Here is a 22,348-nt window from a genome sequence, read left to right on the forward strand (position 1 = left end):
GTAGGATAATTTATAGGCAGTGGTAATACAGATGCATTCCAAAAATGTTGTACTTATGCTAGTATCACTTCATAATGTTAATACGGTTTACTTAGTTGCTTCTTTCTGTGTCCGACACGGTACTTTTCCAAATAAGAGAACCCAAAGTGAGAGGAGGGTGTAAATACCCTCCTGCTTCTGAACTGTGGTCTACCAAAACCCACCTTTCTAGTTACACTCTGTGTATTTACTACAGGTGACAAGTGTAATAGATCAAATGGATTCAGTATTTGAAATAATTAATGCCAGCTGGGATTTCTTAAATCTAAATAATACTAATCTTTCTAAGCTAAGCTGACAGTCCAAGTGATGTGACCTTTTTAGAAAGTATTTTTTAAATCTTTCTGGGAAGGCAAGAAAACAGTATTTAGGTTACCCATCTTGCATTCATGAGTCTTTAGACATATGCATATAAGAAAACCCACTTATTTTTATCAACTACTTAATTGGCTGGAGGTGCTCCACAGCTATCTGCCTGTAAAATACCACAGTAATTCTAAAAGCTATGCTTAAGCATAATTTATCTGAAAGTGAAGAGAGAGTAATAAAATGGATGTTTCTTATAATACACAAAATAGCTCAAGACTTTAGATTAAATGGTCAGTGGGACTCTTTGACAAGAAATGAAGCAAACCAGGTTCCAAACTTCCTTCACTGTCTTGCTTTCCACTAAAAACCTCTCCAAACTTTATTGGGTTAAGACCTCCAAAAGTCAGGTATACTGGATTAAGGATTACCTAAAGAGGATATTACTTTCTTCTGTTTTCACACTAAAAAATTATTAGAGATTTTTTTAAACTTTATGAATATTAGGCCAACGATTGCTAGAATAGACTGGCATATCCACAAATGTGCAGGTGAAATTATACAAATCTGTAATAGTGGGGAGGAAGGAATGCTGCATGTTCCAGCACATACTAAATCCCTGCTTAAAAAATGGTTTATATTTTTGGTAGGCTTACAAAACAAAATAGTTATTCACACCATATTTGCAAGTTCCAGTTTGTGGAGTAAATAGAAGGCAATGTTTTAAAGGAATAAAGTTTCAATAAGAAAAAAATACAATTAGTTGCTATATTAAGGTATGAATAGTGTATATTGCTTTAGAAAGAATATAATTCTTACATACTAAGAACATGCACATGGATAATAAGATGATGGCATGACAACTAATTCCTTGTAAGCAGCATTTGTAAATAAAGGTTAGTCTATTAGTTGCAGTACATTACTTGCAGAGCCAAGGGATCAGAGATCCTTCCCCTGTACCCTTGCTGTTTTCACCATAGTTTTGCTGTTCTGGTATTCCCTAAACTGCTTACTCAGAACTTGTCCATATTGTAAACCTGGAAGTCAGAGTTTTCACTCTTCAAAGAAAAATTATTAACCTTGCAATTTAAGCATTTGACTTGATTGTGCTGTACACACATTTATTGTAAGACACACAAGGTCTTACATTTATTGACTACTAAGACATTAGTGGGGATATTCAAGTTTGGGGATATTCAATTTTGGTTTCCACATTGTTAAATTATGTGCTGGTTTAACATCACATATATGGCATCTAACAAACTGCAGTAATAGCTTTTTCATTTAAATGCTGAATTAAAAGCAAGACCCCCAGCAGAGAAAATGAGCATGTTTGGATAGTACTTATCCTCTATCAACCTAAAAGCTGTTGCAACTTTTTGTATCCATTCTTTCTAGGAACAAATTAATTCTTCTTCTGCCTTCTCTGTGTGATCCTCCACTTGTTTCTATACATCTGCTGCTTTTTAAGAGTAAGATACATTAGTTGTACTGCAACATAACTTACTGTGGCACAAGGCAGGCACGTTGTTATAAAGTAATTTAAAGCCCTAACTTATGAGCAACAAAAAACTGGAATATTTCATCTGCCAGTAAATCTGTCAAGTTCTTTTATATCATACCATTTGCACTGCAAACATACTAAATCTTCATTCTAGAAAGAAGCCTGGGTTCATCAATTAAGGACCTAATCGCAAGAACTGCCAACAGCCATACTGAAAGGAGAGCTGAAGTCTGATTTTTATCTAAAGTGAGGCACTAAACCAATGAACTGTAGATAAAAGGTTTATTTTTTTTTCAAGGGAAAACAGGTAAACTAAAAAAAATAATTTAGTCCAGTGAGTAATTTTTCTGTAAGTATCAGGAACAGTTTACTCCTTATTAAAAGGGCTATACAGATAGTCATTTAAAAGATGTTAATTCAAAGCCATCAAAAAGGGAGGAGACACCCTTTGCTTTGTTTCGTACTAATCACATTCGTAACTGCTTGTTGCCATTTTTCTGTGACAAATATAGGTTACCAATACAAACAACAGGAACAACAGCTCTCTGAGCAACAAAAAACTCCTTTCTTCAGATGTTGGTTGTGTAGGGATGCTAACAGAGAGTGACTGCTGCAAAAATCTTTTTTTAAAAAAAAGTCTTCTGGCTGTTGACCTTCATGCTCCAACATCTGAGGCTGTAGCTGGGTAGCTGTAGCAATACAGTTTGTTGTCTGCGCCTCCACTCAATAGCAACTGATGAGAGGAAAAGAAAACTGTGATTAATATCAGAACTAAGCAAAATACCAACACAAAAGTTGAGGACTCTAATTTTCTTTCCTTTGAAGACATAAAAAGAAGTAATGAATAATGAACTGTTAATGCATGACTAAAACCCAGAATCAAAGTGCAGAAGCAACCTTGTCTCTTACCCTCCTCCTAAAATTAGAAGCAAAGCTTTTGCAGGAAAATTTCTAGTGCTTTTCCTGCCTTTTACTGAGAACAGGAGCCACACTGAGAATCTTGACATTAACAAAATGTTTTTTTCCCATTTTATACATGTGTGTACCGCCACAGTAGCAGAACACCTTGCTATAGAGGATTATATAGTTCCCCCCTTCTACATGTACTGCCATGCCCCAGCTGTCAGTTCATGCTGCTGCTTTAGTCTCCATGGCAGCAAATGGTACCTTGGAACATGAATTTTCTCAGCGAGGTGTGGTGCTGTTCTTGTGTCTCTCCTTGTTTGGAATATCAGTGTAATGCCCACTTAATGCTACAGAGCTTAAACTCCCATCCTACTCCTTTGCACAGTAGCATGGGGAAGTGCTGCAGTGCGTATGACAATAACAGCCAGTTATCAACCACAGCACAACTAAAACTTCCTGTTCTATCTTTAAGCATAAAGGAAAAAATAGTCCATGACTGCTTTTAGCCCTCTTTCTAACCACCATGCATAGCTATTGAGTAACTTGCTCTTCAGATTCTTACCCCTGCTTCTGTCCAGTCCACACACAAAACCTTGTCTTCATGAGCAGCCAAGTCATACAGAGGAGCTTTGCAACTGGTAAAACACAGGTATTTACAGTCACATGTTGGAAGTTACGTGAGCAATCACAGAAAACAAAATTGGTCCCTGGAAGAAATACTATCATGATGCTATCAAACAGATGTAGTCTAGCAGTTATAAACACTTTCAGAGAGTACAGATATCTACCATCTGTGGCGTTTTCTCTGCTTTCTCCAGAGCTGATCACATCAGTGTTAACCTCTCCTACATCCCCAAAGAGAAAAGCGGCAACATTTTTCACCTGCTTGCAAACTACCTTGAGACTGAAATTCAATCAGTCTGCTTGTTAGGAACAGTTTATCATATAGTTTCCTTCTTCCATGTGTGGATGCTGCTCGACTGTGTGTGTTTTCCAGAAAAGCCATTTATGTCTTCCGAATGCAAACCACTTCATTGCTTGGAAATTTGTAATGAAAGGTCTGAAAAGAGTATCAAGTGAAACTTCACACTGTTAGGCTCATTCCTTACACAGAGAATGTATTTTGTTCCTTAAAATAGAGGAATGGTTAGCAGACCTTCTGCTGTTCCTAATCTCAGCAGCAATATTATGGTTGCTGCCTTCTGCATGTCAATCAATGCTGCTGTTAATGCCAGGTAAGTCCCGTGTTGGAATGCCATACAGCTCTCACAGATGTTAAGCCACAGGTCTTCTGGTAGACTACAAGTATTTTTCTCCCTTTTGTTATATGCTTGACTCCTAAAACCTAGAGGATTTTCACAAATGCCACAGGAGTTTCCAACAAATGTCTCAGGCTCCTTTTGCTATTTCATTAGGTTAACTCACCCTGTAAGCTTACATGCCTTTGAAAAACAAAGAATGCATGTTTATTTTACCTCCTTGTGTCCCAGAGCTTCACAATGTTGTCCAGAGAACCAGAGATCAGCTGATGCTCATGGGTAGGTGACCACTTCACAGACGTCACCCAGCCTGTGTGAGATGTCAGAGAGAGGAGAACCAGAGAGCCATCTGGACAGAAAAAGAGGGGGGAAAGACATCAGTAGACGCCAACTGGAACCGGCACTTTTAAGATGCATACAAAATCCAGTGAGAAAAGCAGTCAGCAACATATTTGTGTTCAAGGTAAGTGTTTCTCCCACCAGTAATTCTAACTTCAAAATCAAAGTGAACTTTAAAGAAAGCAAACAAAAATATAAGCCACACAAGTTCTGGGGAGGAAAAAAAAAAAACCACCACCAAACAAAACTCAAAATGTATCTTCTTGTCACTAAACTCTCTTTTCAAAGATTTTTGAAAAAGGCAAACCAAAAAATGCTTTTATTATTAACATATAAGAAGATAATACTGTTAAACTCTGCATTAGATTTATAGAAGCTAAACAAGTAAACATGTCTATGAAATAAATCTGGTAGGCTCAGTCATACGTTATCCGCAATCCTGTCAGACATGGCACCACTATATTGCAACAGAGTGACTACTATTTCACTTTAATGATGGTCCGACCAACTTAGGTGTAAACCTTACCAAAAAAAATAAAGTTCAGGCCTGCAACTGCACAGTTGAACATTCATTAGTAAGTTTAAAAAAAAAAAAAAAGGGAAAACCTAAGCTGAGTTATTAGGTGAGAAATCAAAAGAAGTCTTGCACTAGATTACGGAAAATAGACGTAATCTTTGTATTTAATAAAAGCCTCCAAATGGGTTGTTTCAAGCAGAGGGACCAGAAAACAGTTTGTGAGATGTCTCCCAACAGGGAGAAGTTCTGATTTTGAAAAAACAACTTTGAGAACATGCATGTTTTAGCTCACCTTTGCTGCGAGGATCCCATAGTCTAATGTGTCTGTCAGTGCTCCCGGATGCGAGGCGTCGACACAGTGGTGAGTAAGAGACAGAATTAAACACTTTGTTTCCTGTCTGTCAGAAAAGAAAATAGTAACTCTAAGAGAGGAGCCATTATTTTGCACAACTTTTTTCTTTAAGCTGGACTTCAGCTGAACCTACAGACAAATTATAATGACCTCACCAAACTTGATTTGAGATCTCCAGTCTCCGCATCCCAGAGTTTAATGGTGTGGTCCCATGACGCACTGCAAATTTCTTCAGCATCTGACCACAGCACAGAGGAGACAGCTTCTGTGTGGCCAGAGAGGGTTGCCAGGGGAGTCTAGAATTCAAAGGTGAGAGATTAGATTGAATATTGCCAATCTATTCTTTCAACAAATAAAAATATGTGTCTGATCAGCCTGAGACATATCACCAGAAGTTTTCACATAGTCACTTTTAACAAAGAGAAATTATTTTGTGTGGCCACGCTTCTAAAATAAAATCCTGGACAAACTTGGAGCTCATCTTACCCTTGTTAGTCCCAGCTGTTCAGTTTTCTGCTTCTTCCGTGGTCTGTTAGCTGCTTCTTCCATTTCATCCTCTTCATCTGTAGGTACTGTGATAGAAGACAGTCAGACTTGATCTAGAGGTTTTTGAATTGCACTTCCATATAAGTAATTAAGCAAAACCCCATATTTACAGTTCCTAACCTGTCTATGATGCATGAATATTTTAACCTTACACCTCTGATCAGATCAGTATTACCTCCATTTTGAGCAAGAGAAAAATGAATACAAATTGAGTGATATTCCCCAGGTCACGCAGTTTTAAAATGAAGTCCCAATGAATTTTTAAGACCATCCTTACTCATGGAAAATTCCAACAGTAATTCAGGTGTATGATAAACACAATCTTTCTTTTAGATACAATACGTACATATATACTCCCAAACTGAAAGAATATGACTTGGAACAGTGAAAGAAAGCACTCAGATCAAATGGGATTAGTCTACATTTCTAGAAAAGACCTGGTCATCTTACTGTCCTCCATATTATGGTGTCAATAATAGAACAGGAAAATAACCCCCAAACTTTTGATTTGTAAGAAGTCTATACTCAAACCTGCACATTTATATAAATCCATTAAAAATAAATGAAAGGGAAAGTACTGTGTTGTGAATAAAGTAAACATCAGCACGCAGTTGATAACCGTATCTGAAATTGTGCTACCAACCAAAACAGTAACTTAATATAGTGATGTATAGCCTTACAAAGCTTACCAAAGAAAAAAGTTCTAGCTTGCTTTTAATATTACAGACTCAAATTTTCTTAAAGATGAAAGTATTCAGATACCCATCTTTCAGGTTAAGTACAGGGTTTTTTTAAGAGAGCCAAGAATCCCAGTTTACACTTATCTTACCTGCAGACCAGATCTTTAACATCTTATCCCAGGAGCCACTGCAGAACTGTATGAAGAGAAACATTTTGTTAAAAGTTGATCCAGACAGACCTTGTGAGCCATACTAGATAGACCTCCTGCTTGAAAAGTTAACTAATGGGTCATAACACATGAAGAACAGTGCTGGGCTCCTCAAAAAAAAAAAAAAAAAAAAAAATTACACATAAATCAGATTACTCTTTTTCCTTCCTTTGCAGGAAAAATATCTACAAAATATCTCTATTTCCTTCAGCACCAGAACGTTTTGTTTTAACCTGATATTGAGTCAAACTGGGAGCGATGACTCCATCTTTGGTGTAAGTGCTCTTAACTGTTGAATTCTTGGATAAAGGGAAAGGACCTCTTCTACCACCTGCTTTTTCTGAGTATCACTCTGGAAATTTTTGTCCCACAATACTGTGAAAATTTAGGTAAAATTTGAAAATAGTTCATTACAACGCAAAATTTACATGCGTTAAAAGTAAAATTTACTTAAAAATAAATATTCAACTTCACTCACAGAAGTCAAAAGCAGCAATATAATGGCTTGTGCTATCTAAAGTCACCTTCAGCTTTTTGTGATATTAGAGGTTAAGTGCATCACTTTGAAAAGATGGCCTAGCGTTGATATAGCACTCCTAATCCTCAATAACCGCCATTTATAACAAGACTGGAAACTTATCAGTGTGTCAGTCATAATAACATGATGACTAGTACCTATGCAGGGACAATGGGCTGCTAATATCCCAAAAGACAAACGTTTCTTTCCAGGAGTCACTCACTTTAGTTCCCGTGCAATCAACAGCTATGGAGTCTACACTCCCAGCATGTCCCCTGCAGCAGTGAAGGGCTTTCACTTTGTTTTTCTCCACATTCCACTCCCATAGCAGGACAGTTTGGTCCATAGAAGCACTGAGTAACAGGCACGATAAACTATCTGAGGAAGAAAAAAGTCACGCTCACACCAACTCAGCTTTCCAGTCTTTATAGTCTATATATAATTATTCTAGTCAAAGAAGAAATAGCAGATAGACAGAAACTCATACATATCTCAGTTTACATCATGTTACCCTGCAAGTACAATTAATATAAATATACATACCAATATTTGCTAACGAAGACTGCAAAGTGGCTAGACAACGTACATGTTAAACTAACCACACTCATTACTGTTAAAGGACTGTTTTACTCGCACCATGACTTCATTTCTAACACCACTGACAGAGATCAAAATAATTGTAGCATTTAGATAATTAAATATTCATGGTTGAGGAATGCTGACATTTCTCCCCTAATAAATCAAACTATTACTACTCCCCTAATATATATACTGACCTTGCTTCACCCATGCCACATCCTTCACTACTTCTGTATGCCCAGCTATTGTCATGATGGATTTTCCTTCCAAAGACCAGATTCGAGCAGTCTGATCGTAGCAGCCAGTTAATATCCTATGGGGTACAGAATTTGAAACATTATTGTGTTTAAAACCAACAATGTTTTTATGAAAAAAAGCCTCAACCAGAAACTTGGAAAAATATGAGCATAGTAACTGGTTAGCTGAAACGAATTCAAAATATAGCTACTTTGTGTGTCTTAAAAAAAAAAAAAAAAAAAAAAGGTTTGGAAAAGTAAAAAAATCTTTTTGTTACAGAGCAAAGCTTCATTAAAATCTACAACTGCAAGGCTAGGAGTACAGGCCACAAAGAAAAGCAATGGGAGTACTGCATATTCTGGTAGGTGAGACTTAAGATCACTTACGTCATTTAAAATAAAAGATAATTTGTTGTTCATGGTATGTTACTAGAGGATCACAAAGCATTTTCAAACCATTACTTAATAGAGGAACAATACCTAGTTGATTGGAAAATGAATGCGAAAATACAGTAGAAAAAGACAACTATGGTTGGTTGGGTTTTTTTAAAGAAAAGCTCTGCATAAAGGTACACTATTATATTTGTTGCTAATGAACGTCGCATTTGAAGTCAAAGGTTTAAGCTAAAAAGAGAGATAAGGAAATCTTGCTGTCCTTTAAGAGAAAGGATAGTAAACACCATTTGTATTATCCATTTGTATTAACAGTATCTCATGTTCAGTGACTCCAGCTGTTTTCTACTTGTGTTAAAGTCACTGTCAGCATAGAGATGTTAAAACTGAACTGCGTACAAAAGCAAGTAGCTGACTGACTTGACAGGTTAAAAAAAACCCCACAAACCAAAAACAGAGCAAAGAGGGGGAAAAAATGCCAGATTATTAAAGAGACTGAATACCACTCCATTTGACACCATGGAGTCCTCTGCACACAACAGGAATAAGCAAGACAAAACTTAGAATTGGCTTAGTGCGGTACCATTCTTCAGTGGCTTGAACAGAACTGATCCAGTCATCATGGAAGATGCATTCCTCTGGCTGAGGGGCCATATATTTCTCCACATACTCTATCTCCACCACTTCTTCCTGAGTTCACAGACAAAATACTTTAGTGTCGTTTTATTTTTTTTTAATCAAAACCAGTAATATTTAACCGTAGTATGGTGCAAATATACAAGTTTATTGGGGAAAGATCTTGGTATCCAAGTCCTTTGCCACATTAGTGGAATTCAAGTCTTTAGAAAAAAGTGTCTGAATTATATTGCTTTCCATATTTTTATCAAATTACTATTAATAGCAAGGCTGGAAGCAAAAGCAAATAATTTCACTCTTCTCAGGTTCCTCTTCTTCTGTATTTACCCATACAAAACTGGTGTCTAAAATACTTCTCAACATTTTCTAGAGGTAATGCTAACCTCCTCCATTATCCCCCAATGTAACTAATGAGTAGGAGACAAAAATATATTAATGATGAACTGACTAAGACAAGAATTTCCCCTCTGAACTGTATACAGACAACAGACTGGATAATGATATTCCTTGCACTGCTCAGTCCCATACTCTTTAATCACTTTGCAGTTCAGAATGGATTTAAAAACACAGAATTCTCCTGGGAAAATCAGAAAAGAAATAAAACTGAGCAAGGAATTCTACCTAATCAGGATGACAGTAGAAATTACTTCAATGTGACAGAAATCAGATTGAAGTAAACTGGCTAAGTCTGTTCTACTGTCCAAGATGGTGAGAAACGGCGTATGACTTACCGTGGAGATATTTTCCATTTCCATGTGCGTGACCAGCGGCATACGCAAGAACTGGCCATTGATAAGGAAGTCAAATTCCACATATTTGTGATCCACTGAAACAAATTAGGAAAAATCCATGTTCATGTGTCACTATTTATTTGATACCATTAAGAACAGCATCATTCTGTGGCTGGTTCAGGAGAAGAGAGCCAGCAAGAGATTAAAAAAGACAAAACACAAACAAAAAAAACCCCAGCAGAACAGTCGGTTTCTTCTAGTTGTGTGGGCAGCCCATGAATTCCACAGGATTATGTGAGTTAAGAGGAAGGAAAATTTGCTGTTGGGGTTCAAAGAGTTAAGTTTGCCTCTTATTGTTAACACATTATTTTCTAAATCCTTTTCTCTGTAGCTATGTCTAATCAAACCCCAGTGGTGCTTCATCACTGTTCTGTACGGAGCTTGCCCCTGCTAGCCCACATCTTTATCATCACTAGCTAGAGCCCTGTATTTGAGGCAGCAATAGGAAAATCCTAAGAATCTTTGGTTCATATTTCTCTCTCTGTAATGGCATAGTTGACAAAGGCCCCACATTTCAACCAGAGCACTGCACTGTGCACTAGTTTGTTCGCAATTTCATGGGTTAAAAGCAACTTGCAGAAGTCTCAGCAGGTTAAGATACAACTAGTCTAGTTTCTTATAGAAAATGGGATTTTTCAACAACATTGCACAGGTCTTTCCCCTGAAAATCTTTCCAGTCAGGCCCATTTCAGCTAGCATTGACAGAACGGCTGAGCTCTTCTCAAAGGCTTTCATAAAAACCAAACCTTTGGTTTCATTAGTTCTTTTGCCAGGTTTTGCGGAACACTCCCACTCCCATCTACTGGGGCAGCTTGGTCTGTGGTGCTGGGCACACACTAATCCAGCCTTTGGAGCATTTCTCCTGGGGCTGCCCACCGGCACTGATACCTGCTGAGTTTCAGATAAGGTTCAAAAAGTGTCTTACTCTGGATAGCCAGACCAAAACAGAAGGGCAGGACCAGCGCAGGCTGAAGCCTGACCTCCCTGAGGGGCCTGTGGGTCACAGGGTGCCACTCCTGACTTTGACAGCACATTTCTTCGGCCGGGCCTGCCCTGAGCTGTCCCGCTTGCAGCACCACGTGCTGCAGCGAGCCAAGTTCAGCCAAAGCATGAGCCTGACTCGCCTGGTGCGTTCGGCAGCGGGGCAGCTTGTGGCAGAGCCGCAGCCTGTGCCCTCGCCTGGGGCGTGTGGTCAGAAACACGGGGATGAAGTGGAACTTGTCACCCCTTGGCAGAGCGGCTCTGAAAGACAGGCGAGCACGCGAGGCCAGCGCCTGCTCGGGGCTGCTCTGAGCTCTCGCTGGGGAGAAGCGGCCGCCCGCCCCGGCACCTACCGTTACCGGCCGCCAGCAGCTTGTTGATGAGGTGGCTGAGGTCAGTGGTCTCGGAGGCCGCGGGCACCGAGAAGGGCACATCCTCCACGGCGTACCTGCGGGCACACAGCGCCGTTACCGCCTCTGCGATACCCCCACCTCAAACCCACCCTCCCCCGGCCCGGGCGGGCGCCCCCTCACCTGCTGTTCTCGGTGCGGAACCGCGCCGTGAGCTGCGCCATGCTGCCGCTGCTGCTGCCGCCGCCACCGGCCTCGCCCCCGACCACGTGCCGCGATTAGCCGCGCCCGCCCGCGGGGCACCGCCTCCCCGCCCGCCGGCCCCGCCGAAGCCCCCTCCCGCGGCCCGGTCCGGCCGGGCCCGCGCCGCGCGCTGCCGAGCCCGCTGCGCCACGCGGCCGGCGGCGAGTTGCCCTGGAGACCACAACGCCCAGCATGCCGCGCGCGCCCCGGCCCCCGAGCTACGGCTCCCGGGAGGCCCCGCGCCGCCACCTTCCCGGCGCCCTCTGCGCGCCCCCTCCTCCCTCCCTCCTTCCCTCCCTCCCTCTCGGCTCGAGGGCGGGCGCGGTGGCGCGCGTGCGCCGAGGGGCGGTCTCCATGGCGGTGCCTGCGGGAGGTGAGGCGAGGCTGAGTGGACTGCTTCTGCATCCGCCGCCGCTCCCCGCGGGGCTGGCGGCGGCCGGGCCGCCGTGGGCCGGGCCGCGCTCTTCCCTCGGGGCGGCAGGCGGGGCCCGCGCTTGTGTGTCCCACTCCCCCCGCCCCGGGGCTGTGGCGCGGAGGGGTGTGACCGGTGTGGGAGGGCCGGGGGGCGCAGGGTGAGGGGGTGAGGTGCCCCCCCCGTTCCCCTCAGGGCTGGGGCGTGGGGGGGGGGCGCTTTCCGTGGGGCACTCGCAGGCCCTTGCGCCGCTGGAGGGGTGTCCCGTGCCTCCCCCTCACCCGGGGGTTGCCTTGCTGCACCCCCGGCCGGGCCGGGGCGATGCGGGGCAGCCCGCGGTACCGGCTTTGCCTCCGCGGCGGTGAGTAGTTCCCCGTGTGGGGCTGCGGCGTTGCTGGAGCCGGCGAGCTGGGGAGTGGGGCTATTCGCTGCTGATGGTGTCTTCTTGGTGTAACTTGGGTTGTGTTTCTTTGCATGTAAAGTGACACATCAACAATAAACTTCCTGCTAAAAGTAATAAATCCAACATGCAGTGGACTCTAAAAGAAGCTGTAAGTGAATTTGCTTTTTTGGGAGAAGGCTGCTTGTGTGAGTACCTGCTGTGTGCTTGGTTTATGTATATATTTTCCGACCTTTTGGCAGTTACTTGTGACCTCTCGGGGAACAGTTGAGCTTTCCCTAGGTGGTGACTCAGGTTGGGGCAACTTGCTGGAGCGGGCAGGTGTTGAGTCTTGATGTTTTGTGAGACTCTGAAATCTCATCTATTTCTTAAGCGTATTTAAAAGATCTAACGTTGTTTGTCAATGTAATTGACACAAGTGCATTTTCCAGATACTTGTGGTAGCTACATAAAAGTGACTTACTTGAGAAACCTTTTAAGTAGGAGTCCCTGGATCTTCTGTGCATTCTTAACAGTATCTGCCTGCTCTTCCATGACAGAGATAAGCTAAATCTCAAACCTGATACAAGTTAATATAAAGCTAATTGTAACTCATTTACTTGAGGGTATCACTGTGCCCTAATTTCCTCCCTGTTGTGTTTTACTGTAATTTGTGCCCTTCATAATGGTGGTAGAGAAATGCCATCAGGGGTAGCTTTTTCAGAGAGAGTGTTTAATTTTTGTAAGCTGTGCAATTATCTTAAATCTTTTTATAAAACCTCTGAAACATTTAATGGAAAACCCAAAAAAGATTGTTGGTGAGGCATTTGACTATGTATTTCCTGTCATAAAGTATAAATTAAAACCAGAATGGGGAATATTGTTGTCAGAAATGCTAAAAACGGTCAAGCTTTGATTTCCTTTTTTTTTTTTTTTTCTATTGGGTATGGATTGAAAACTTGAAGCTTGAAAAATGTAAGAGAATTCCCTCCCTTCTGCCCAAACAGGGTACTTCTAGGTAGAACGTGCTTATTATCACAATGGACTTACCTGTTTTTTATGGTTTAGGTTTCTTCTTATGACTAAAATATTGCACTATTGACTCGGTGTTAAAATAACTAGCTCTGGGACTTTGAAAGGCAGTGTTTCCTTTTGGAATCTGGCTGCATGTTGCCCTCACAAAGAGGCCTCATAACTGAGGGAAGGCAGAAGCAAGCATTCATATGAAGCCTTAAAATTATGTCAGTCTAGAACTGGTGTATTTTTAGGGTCCACTGCTTGTAGTTGGTAGGTATAGGTATTACCACAGAATAAAGAATCAGAGGCAAGAAAATACAGAAATCTAATAGAGGTGTGACTGGTCAATAATAGGATTTTAAAGTAATGCTAGTTTGACTTTTCTGTTAGTGTCTTTAAAAGTTTATATATTAAGAAACAATATATGGGCTTCTGAATTAGAGAGGAGAGATTGCAACTGTTACGAGAGAGGTTCACCTCAGAGTGGGCATTGAAATCCCATTCCTGTTGAAAGTTCCTGATGTTATACGAGTTATGTCTGTGCATGACAGTCGGTGAGAACCTAGCATATGCAAGAGGTACCCCTGGCTTTGATGGCTGTATTATCATGAGAGTTCTTGATGGCCAAATAAATTGAGATCTGACTGTCTTTTGTGTTTTGCTAAATGATCTTGAACTATCAGCGTGTTTGTCTTTGGAATTGAACCACTGATGGTAATGTGTGGGCTAGATTGCAGTGCATAGCGTTTGCTCTCTTGAAGATCCTGTCTGTAAGACCCTGCATAAAATGCTCACGATGGTTATCATGTTTGCCTGTGCTAGCAGTTTCTGTGGCTGCTTGCTCTCTTTGTAGAGTTCAACCAAGGATAGCAATGGCCATAGATTTCCCTTTATTTTGAGCGAAGTGCTTCCCAAATGGAGGCAGGGTGAAGAAAGCAGTCCTATGGCATTAAAATGCGCTAACCCTTGAGTTGGAAACGGCCTTGGAGTGGTGGACTTCACGGAGAGCAGCCTGTAGAGTGGTTTGGGTGGAGCTGCATTAAGGCTAAAGCTGAGGCATGGAGAGCTGCCTGTTTGATAGGTGCACTGAGGATACAGCTGTTGATCCCATTTTACACTAACATTAAACTCCCACATTTCTCCTTCAACTCGTTGCTAAACATGGGATACAGTGGTCATACATTGGAAATTTTTGTGGCACTTACGTAAAGTGTTTATGAAAAGAAGAGGTACTTGTATGTTATTTACTAATTCATGACAAAATATCTGTACATATATATATGTATACAGGATTTAACTGCCTTGTTTGGGGAATTTGTTAGCAATATTTATACAACTTTAAAATTTATTAACTATGTATGTACTTGTAAGTATCTGTAAAAGTATATTTCTTTAAGACAAAAAAAAAAATCTTTTTTGTTTGGGGTTGCACAGCACTTAGGTTAATGAAATCTGGGTGGTTAAACCTGAAGTTCATTGTCCAGGGTGATGTGCATGCCAATGGTTTGCCTGGGTTAGAACAGTGATTAGACAAAGTCGCAGGGCAAAAATGTACCAAGGGCATTTTTTAAACACAGAGATAAAACTTCAGATATTTCTGGGCTGCTTGTAAGAGGAAGCTGGATAAATATCACTGTATATTTACCCTACTGCTGTCATTTTTTCCCTGAGCTTTATTATTAACCAGTGTTAGATACAGGATATTGGGCTACTTGGGCTGTTGGTCTGTCCCGATACAGCTGTCCTTGTGTTCTGTAGTTGAGTTTCAGCACACTCAGGGTACGTGCCATCAGTATCCCTGGAAAAAACTTCTTCAGTTTATCTCAAAGAATTAAATGTGCTGCTTTGGCAAAACTGACATATCTTCTTTACATCTTTTAATTGAGGGGAAATGGTTGAGTGATGATGAAATCTAGTTTTCTGTCTTTTTTTCATTTGCTGCTAGCATGCTTCAGACATTTTAACTGAAACATCTCATAATTGTTCTTGGATTCAAAGCTACAAAATATTTGGTAAATGTGAGGTAACTTCATTTGGAACTTGGTTTGGAGTGTCATCACTTGAAAATTGAATGGAAAAATAAATTGCTTTAGATGAAAGTATTTAGTATATTGAGCATATGAGCAGCTTAACTTCACAATGTTGTTTGTATCAGGAGGATGCTTTATTCAGCTTGAGAAGCCAAGGAGATGTGGATTTGCTTTGCTTGTGGTCCTTTATATCTTTGCAAAGCAAAATAAATTTGTGCTTCCAGGGTTGTACAGTTCTTTTCAAGTGACTCTCTAGCCTTTTACATTCTCCTTACTAAAGCTGTAAACGGTTGAAATACCACAGCCAAGAAGGTCCATCTCAAGGAATTTACTTGAGAATCCTGAACACCTTCTCCCCTCCCCCCCCAAACTGCAGGAATTAAGTTTTCTTCTATTCAGTTTGGCATATTATGTGTGTAGTCTAGTATATATGTTCTCTAGTAACATAGGGGCCAAGGTAATTTGTCATTTTGTCTCATTGCTTATGAATATTTGGGATTGGTCACTGCTTTAAAGGGCATACTGTCTGGGTGAAAGCCTTATCCTGTGGATGTGGTAATTCACTGTCCAATATTATCTGTTGACTTGAAGGTTTATAGTGGGCAGCTGAGCTCCTTGAACTACTTTTCTTTGGGATAGGAGGTAAATCTCCAAAGTGCCGGGAGCTCTGTCTTTTTGTCTTTCACCACATGATTCATGCCAAATTTTGTTTCAGATATCTGGCATTTTTCTTGCCCAAAGCTTACTGCTGTAGACTAACAATAGTAATTTAATTTATATGTTGTTTTATAACCCTTAAAAACAAATGTAATTTACTTCAAGATGGCTGCATGACAGAGTTGGGTAACGCAAATCCTGTCTGATTATGGAAGTAGATGACTAATATTTTTGTAAAGCAGTGTTGGTGTATCTTTAAATATCAAGTGTCCCCTAGATGCATATGGTTGTTAGTTGAGTGCTTGTGGACATGTTTAGATGAAAATCATGAGAGTGTCTAAGTGTGTTTTGTATCTGTGTGTGCAATGACAAGTCAAGCAAATTGTCTTATACAAGAGGCTAAACTGTACTCCTGGGGCAATGCGCTGAAATTTTTCTGCAGTGAGTAATAAAGTGATAAAGAGGCAAGGATTTCTTGAGGGCTTTGCCTTTAGCTTGCAACAACGTTAGAACTTGTAAGACTAAATTTGTAAGACCAAAAAAAACCCTGCAGCAATGTCTTGGTTGAGGCTAAAGTACAGAGGGCTGAGATAAATTTTTGTAACTTTTTCAGGTCATCTTGTAATGGAAAAGTATGGAGCTGACCATGACATTGCTATGGAAGGATCTAATGATTTGTTCATAGGGAACTGTAATAGTACAGGAGAGTCAGAAACAAATGATCGGGTTTTTCAGGTGAGGTATGAATGTCCTGTCTTTGTAGATGCTTTCTTTACATCCTCTCCGATGAATTTACAGTATGATATTTCATCAACGTGTTTTTTCTTGCCTTTATAGTAATACATTGTGTCTTTTAAAAAATTATAAAAGTTCCTTCCCTTGGATTCTTGTGCCATTCAGTTTTGAACTGATAAATATCCAGATGTTACATGTAATGACAACCTTTAGTAATTATATTAATAGATCCTGTAATAGTGCTGAAGAAATATGTTTTATTGTGTTAACAAAATCCTTTAATAAAAGAATACTTGATGACATGCCTTGGAGTAGGAGGGGTTCAGAACACTTGAAAATCAGGTCAAATTGCTTAGTGGCCAAATGTGGCAAATGAGAATCGAGGGACACAGGACATCTGTGTAGGTATTGAGGAAGGGGAGTCTTTAATGTATTTATTATCAAATATTGCCAGATATTCTTAGTCAGAGAGATTTCTGTGCATAAATGTTCTTCTGCAGATTACTTCAGCTAACAAAATATCATTCAGGTAGTGATTTAGTAGTGTGCTTATGGTCTCTACACAATGTCTTTAACACAACTAGTGCCATTTATTTGTTGCTGCTTTTCTAGTGTAGTTTACAGTAGGCAGTTTCAGCACAGATTTATACCTGCAGAATTTTTGAGAAGGTTATTTGGCCCAGGTCTGACTTTAATATAAAATTTAGAAATATTTTTGCCCACTCTTTGGATTTGCAGTTTACAAATTTTTGTAGCAAAAACGTCAGAGTTGTTTGTGTGATTGCTGCAAGAGATACAACAAATTGCACTCCTTCTTGCATTGGCCAAATCACAGCCTGACATGATATTTTACACAAGGGCTGCCTATTTCCATTATTTTTACATGTTTAATATTTGTGTTGTCAGAGTTTCAACACGACAGATATTTGTGCTTAAACATTTAAATTTAATGAAAATGGGATGTGCTGTAAGAACTTGATTCTGCAAGCTTGATGAGAATAAGCTCTGAGTACCTGTTTTTTGAGACTTGCAAAATCTGATTCTTGGTCTTGCACTGTATAATTCTTGGACTTGAATTGGTGGCTTTGTGTTGCTTGTGTTTCTTCTGTGGTAAAGAATTAAGAAAGCGTATAGAGATTTTTGTCTTCATAGCTAAATGCATGTATCTAAAGGCCGAGTAGAATAGTATCTAGGATTTCTGTTGAAGTCAAATCAAGTTGGTGGATGTTTTACAGGGGTATTTTTTTGGTATAAGTTCTCTCAGTTTATGGGTAGACTTGAGGTGTTTTAAAGTGATGAGTGGTTTTGGGGAACAGATTTTGGGCACAAGGGATTTTCTTTCCCCTTAGTAGAGAGAGTTTGTTCTAGGAAGCAGGAATATGAATACATTTTCAGCATGGAAATGGAAAACAAAAATAAAACTGCTAATGTTAGCTAGTAGCCTCTTGATTGGAAGGACAAGAACTCCCTCCGAGTATACAATACAGCACACTGGTTTTAAATGTTCTTTTCTTTTTCTTTCTTCTTTTTTTTTTTTTAATAGAAATTGCTACTCAAGATTAAAGTACATTTTACTGTTTTTCCTCTGTGAAAGCATCTAACCTGCATGGATTCCAGGGATCCATTGTTTGGACAGAGTGACTCTCCAGCAGCCTTGCCCATCACAGTACGCCTCTCGGGCAGTTCTCCATCATCGGCTGCACCCGCGCGGCCACCCCAGCCGCAGCCTCACTCTGCAGAGGAGTTCCAACTGGTAGACCAAACCGGGCAGCCTGTCTATGAGCTGCAGCCCCTAGGAGGGCCCAGTGCGCCGATGGTGAGTGTGTGTGAAAACAGGGCAGGTGGTGTATTCACAGATGAGGGAGCTCTTTGAAGAACTCTTTTACGTGGTGCTTGTTTGTTGTAACAATAGCTGATTCAGACTTTAGCAACAAGGTGAAACTTTTCAGTGGTTCAGTTCATGCTCCAGTTGCCCTTCCTCAGGTAGGCAAATCCTTTCTCCAGCCATTACGAATTTTATTAAATAACTTATGTCTTTTGTCATTATCAAGCCTGGATGTTATTGTGTGATGAGATCTCATACTTCTACCGATACTGCTTTCTCTATATTTCCTGGATAAGTCTCTCTGTGGGTTTTTCAGGGGATTGGAACATTAGCAATAAGCTAACCTATTATGTCTCTGCTTCTCCCCCCCCCCCCCCCAATTAATTTGCTTAAAACATCGCTTTGTAATTTTTAACACTTATTTTGTAAAAAGGTAACTCTCTCACCCAGAGGGCTTGGTTGGCATGTGTACTGTCAGTAAAGACACTTCATCCATTTAAAGTGTAATAAATTAGAAGCAAGATGATATTTTATGTTATTCTAGGTTTTATAACATTGTTGGGAACAAGTCCTTGGTAATTACAGGAAAATTTACCATAAGGAGTTGTTTAAGTTTTCCAGAATTCTAGGAGATCTAATTTACGGGTTTTTTTAAAGTCCTGGAGCTTTTCTTCTATCTGCTTTTGCATAAAATGCTGCCCATAGAGGTCAGTTTCTTAGGAGTAAAGGTCAAAATTTTTATGTTGTGATTAATTCTGCTAGTCCATGAACGGGATTACAGTGAATCCAGCTATGAATGGCTTTCAGGTTTTTGATAGCTTTAATAATAGTGTTCTAAGTTTCAAATAAATGTGTAATTCATTGTAGAATTCTGTAAGGGTTTTTTTTCTTTCCTTTAATCAATTAAAGGGCTATTTTAAAAGGGGGAAAGTGATTTTAAGAAATTGACAGTAAATAGGCTGTTTCCTTATTATGTGAAATCAAGTTAATTTATAGGTCCTAATTCCAACCAAAATATTTCCTGTTCTGGTAATAAGCAAACCCAGTCGTGCTGCATGATCATCACCATACAAACTAGTGCCATTCGAGCTTTTGTGTGTTTGCCTCACAGATGATTGTTGCCAGCCAGTCAGAAAATGGACAGGTGCTGCATGTCATTCCTTCTGCCCAGTCAGGAGTGGCCCAAGTGATTATTCCTCAAGGTCAGCTTCTGGATGTGACCAGCACGCAGGGTGAGTTTAACCTGTAGGACTTGTGAGTGTGTGCTCCTGTGACTAAGCATATCCTGCATGATGTCTTTTTAAGCACCTTGTTGAATGTGTTTCCTTTCCTTAGTCAGTTATAAGACAAAAATACATACTTACTGAATCTGCTTTCTGATTATGAATCTGGCACCTGACACACCACGTTTTCTGTTGCGCAAAAGCCTTATGAATTAAGAGCTATTACGCACACTCTAGATATGTGATGGATAGATTGAGATATCAAGCACAAAGCTGCTTCTTGCCTTATTTACCATTAATAAGGATACATGTGCCAAGTCAGACAGCTGTACTATCAGCTTCAAATTTTCACTGTCTGTTTACTTCATTTTGAGTGAAGTAGTTAATTCATGTAATGCAGATAGAAGAATTAATGTACTTCTGGTCTGTTCCAGAGATCACTGGTGATGATGCATCTTTTGTGAAGCCAGGAATGAAGTACCTAGGTAGAAATTCAGTTCCCAGTGAAGAAAATGAGATGTAACTTTCAATTCATTGCTAAGTTTTTTCCCTCAGTGTGTTAATTGTCACATTTTAACTATGTGGTGAGAAACACGACTAGAAGTGCAAATTTTAAGCTTTTCTCTAGAAAAGGGACATACTGAAATCTGAAGGCATTGATTATTTATCTGCAAGCCTTGCTGGGTGGCAAAATGCTGTGTACTAGTTTGCATTCACAGAATAAGACTGAGAACTAGGCTGTCACATTTTGTTAAACTCTCCAAGGTTTTTTAAACTGATTTTGCATTTTCTGTATAAAATTCTTAAAATCTGAGCAAATTCTCAAAATCTGAGCACTAGTTAAGTGCTCGCGTGGAACAAGAGCTCAAAGGTAAGACTAGAGTCCTGATGCTGGGTGGATAGAAAAAAGAGTTGGGATTCAAGTCATGATCCAGCCTTTTTCACTTATGGTTGGAATATGGCTTCATGACCTTGCAGTGAAAGGCTTGCTCCTACCCTAATGCTCATCCTTCCCTCCCTCTCCCCCTGCTCTTGCAGGAGTGAGACCACTGTTTGGTTACAGTGTAGTCTTACGTGACTTTAAGCTGACTGTGAGCCTTTAGTTACTAAAGAATTGCTGCTACTTTTTGTAGGCAGGAAGTTGCAATGCTGAATAGTATTTTTGTGTAATTTTTCATCCTACGTGGGGCTCTCTGTTTGCAAATAGCTCGGTTTCACAGTATTTGAATACATGTTCTACAATGGTGCTACAGGGTTTTTTGTGGGGATATTTTTTTGGTTTTTTGTTGTTTTTTTCTAGGGACTTACTGTGTAAAAGACTTTGTAGTTATTTGATCTTTAAAAGACAGTTAGGAAGACTTGTCAGTGGTTTACTATGGAGGTTAAAGGGGAAGGAGAATGGACTGTCAGCCCTTGAGTTTCACTTGCCTGCACATGGTGGTAATGCACGAAATGGCACAGGCTTCAGAGTAGACCGTAGTGTCTTAAGGGCATGTCTGTGTAGAAGGAACCAGTGCTCCAAGCTTTGAGGCAGAGTGGTGTTACTCTGAGGTGCACACTTAGGAATCTTCTGGCACAAGTGCTCTAGTGGAGTGATTTCTGTACTGAGTCAATAGCTTATCACTCCCTCTCAGAATGGGGGAAAGAAGCTTTCATAATTGAAGGGCAAAAATCCCGCATCTAAAGAGAGCTCCCTTTTCTTTATGTTGAGACCAAAGTATCAAATGTCTGCTTTCACAGTTTTCCATTATGTTTTTGTTTAACTATACACACAGGCTTCAATCTAACAGTGTTTTTTGGCTTATGGATTGCTCCCTGTTATCAAGAAAGGCTAAAGCATTTGTTCTAACAGCATGTCAGATCCAATTACAAGACGCCTGTTTTTTCTTGTTTAGGTGTTCTTTTCTAAGTACAAAGCAGTATCGTAATCTCCTTTTTTCTTATTTTAAAAGCAACCAATGTGTAATTTGCAGCTGAACAAAATAGTTGTGCAATCCTATATGGATTTGTGGAAATGTAAAGCAGGTAATTTACAAGTTCTTCTGATTATTTGCTTTGTCGTGGAAGGATTCATTAGCAGTAGCATGATTACCAAAGTCCTTGAGTACAAACAACCTTATCAAGTGTATCTTCATGTGTGTGCCTAGAGTTTGAGTATTGATTCACATTAAACTACTTTATCATCTAGAAATCTTATTTCATATGTCAAAATGCTTGCTTTTCCAAAACACAAAGTTTAATCATAGCTTGTAATTTCCCCATTCTGAGTTCAGTTATTAACCAGGAGGCTGTTTTATTTTTGCAAAGATATTTCGGAAGAGAAGCGTGGTGATGGGAACTTGCAGACTGTGGCGGTGGCTGCTATAGCAGACAGTGCAAGCAGTTACATTCTACATCCCCAGGCATCTCTCACCATATCAAAAAAAACAACCACCAGGTAGGTCAGGAGTTAAAAGGATGAACAATCGCTTTCATCCACTGTTAGTACTGCCTTTTTTCCTTGCAGTTTGTTTTTGCAATGGTTATCACAAAATTACCATAGAACGGAGGTTATGAACCCTCAGCATTAGTGAATGATATGTAGCTAACTGTGTTTGCAGGCAGCTTTTGTATGTGCCAGAGCAGTGGAAAAAGCGATTAAAGTACCTGTATTCCAGAGATAGTTGGATATATTCTGACCAGAGCAA

General features: G+C 40.2%; 2 protein-coding genes across 6 annotated transcripts in view; one reads left to right on the forward strand and one right to left on the reverse strand.

The window, feature by feature from the left end:
- Window positions 1-2,117: 2,117 nt before the first annotated feature.
- Window positions 2,118-11,396, reverse strand: WDR12 (WD repeat domain 12). 2 transcript variants are annotated; one of them, XM_050899812.1, is made up of 13 exons: window positions 11,324-11,396; window positions 11,144-11,238; window positions 9,750-9,844; window positions 8,966-9,072; window positions 7,951-8,066; window positions 7,398-7,552; window positions 6,598-6,643; window positions 5,709-5,794; window positions 5,378-5,518; window positions 5,163-5,268; window positions 4,231-4,363; window positions 3,318-3,390; window positions 2,118-2,582 (listed from the first exon to the last, which is right to left on the reverse strand). In XM_050899812.1, the coding sequence occupies exons 1-13, from the start codon at window positions 11,362-11,364 to the stop codon at window positions 2,505-2,507; spliced, it is 1,272 nt and encodes a 423-aa protein (XP_050755769.1). In that variant the 5' UTR covers window positions 11,365-11,396; the 3' UTR covers window positions 2,118-2,504. The 2 variants fall into 2 exon arrangements, with proteins under 2 accessions (XP_050755769.1, XP_050755770.1); XM_050899813.1 differs by lacking the exons at window positions 7,951-8,066; window positions 9,750-9,844; window positions 11,144-11,238; window positions 11,324-11,396 and having other exon boundaries at window positions 8,966-9,005.
- An 890-nt stretch (window positions 11,397-12,286) lies between these two features.
- The window catches only part of CARF (calcium responsive transcription factor), a 38,058-nt gene continuing 27,996 nt past the window's right edge, over window positions 12,287-22,348 (forward strand). For all 4 annotated transcript variants that reach the window (XM_050899851.1, XM_050899850.1, XM_050899852.1 and 1 more), the window contains exons 1-5: window positions 12,287-12,346; window positions 16,492-16,613; window positions 18,208-18,429; window positions 19,550-19,670; window positions 21,969-22,098. In XM_050899851.1, the coding sequence (XP_050755808.1) occupies window positions 16,503-16,613; window positions 18,208-18,429; window positions 19,550-19,670; window positions 21,969-22,098 (584 nt within the window). In that variant the 5' untranslated portion in view covers window positions 12,287-12,346; window positions 16,492-16,502. The remainder of the gene's footprint in view (window positions 12,347-16,491; window positions 16,614-18,207; window positions 18,430-19,549; window positions 19,671-21,968; window positions 22,099-22,348) is intronic.

This window comes from Gymnogyps californianus, chromosome 7, assembly GCF_018139145.2.
Source record: "Gymnogyps californianus isolate 813 chromosome 7, ASM1813914v2, whole genome shotgun sequence".
NCBI classification, from domain to species: domain Eukaryota; kingdom Metazoa; phylum Chordata; class Aves; order Accipitriformes; family Cathartidae; genus Gymnogyps; species Gymnogyps californianus.

What these genes read in the sequence shown, in the direction of transcription:
- WDR12 (XM_050899812.1), bottom strand. Translation starts at nt 11,364, where the DNA reads ATGGCGCAGCTCACGGCGCGGTTCCGCACCGAGAACAGCAG. An exon ending in GTTCAAGCCACTGAAGAATG is followed by an intron (nt 8,067 to 8,965) that starts GTACCGCACTAA and finishes TGTACCCCATAG; the next exon opens with GATATTAACTGGCTGCTACG. An exon ending in TTGATTGCACGGGAACTAAA is followed by an intron (nt 6,644 to 7,397) that starts GTGAGTGACTCC and finishes CTCTTCATACAG; the next exon opens with TTCTGCAGTGGCTCCTGGGA.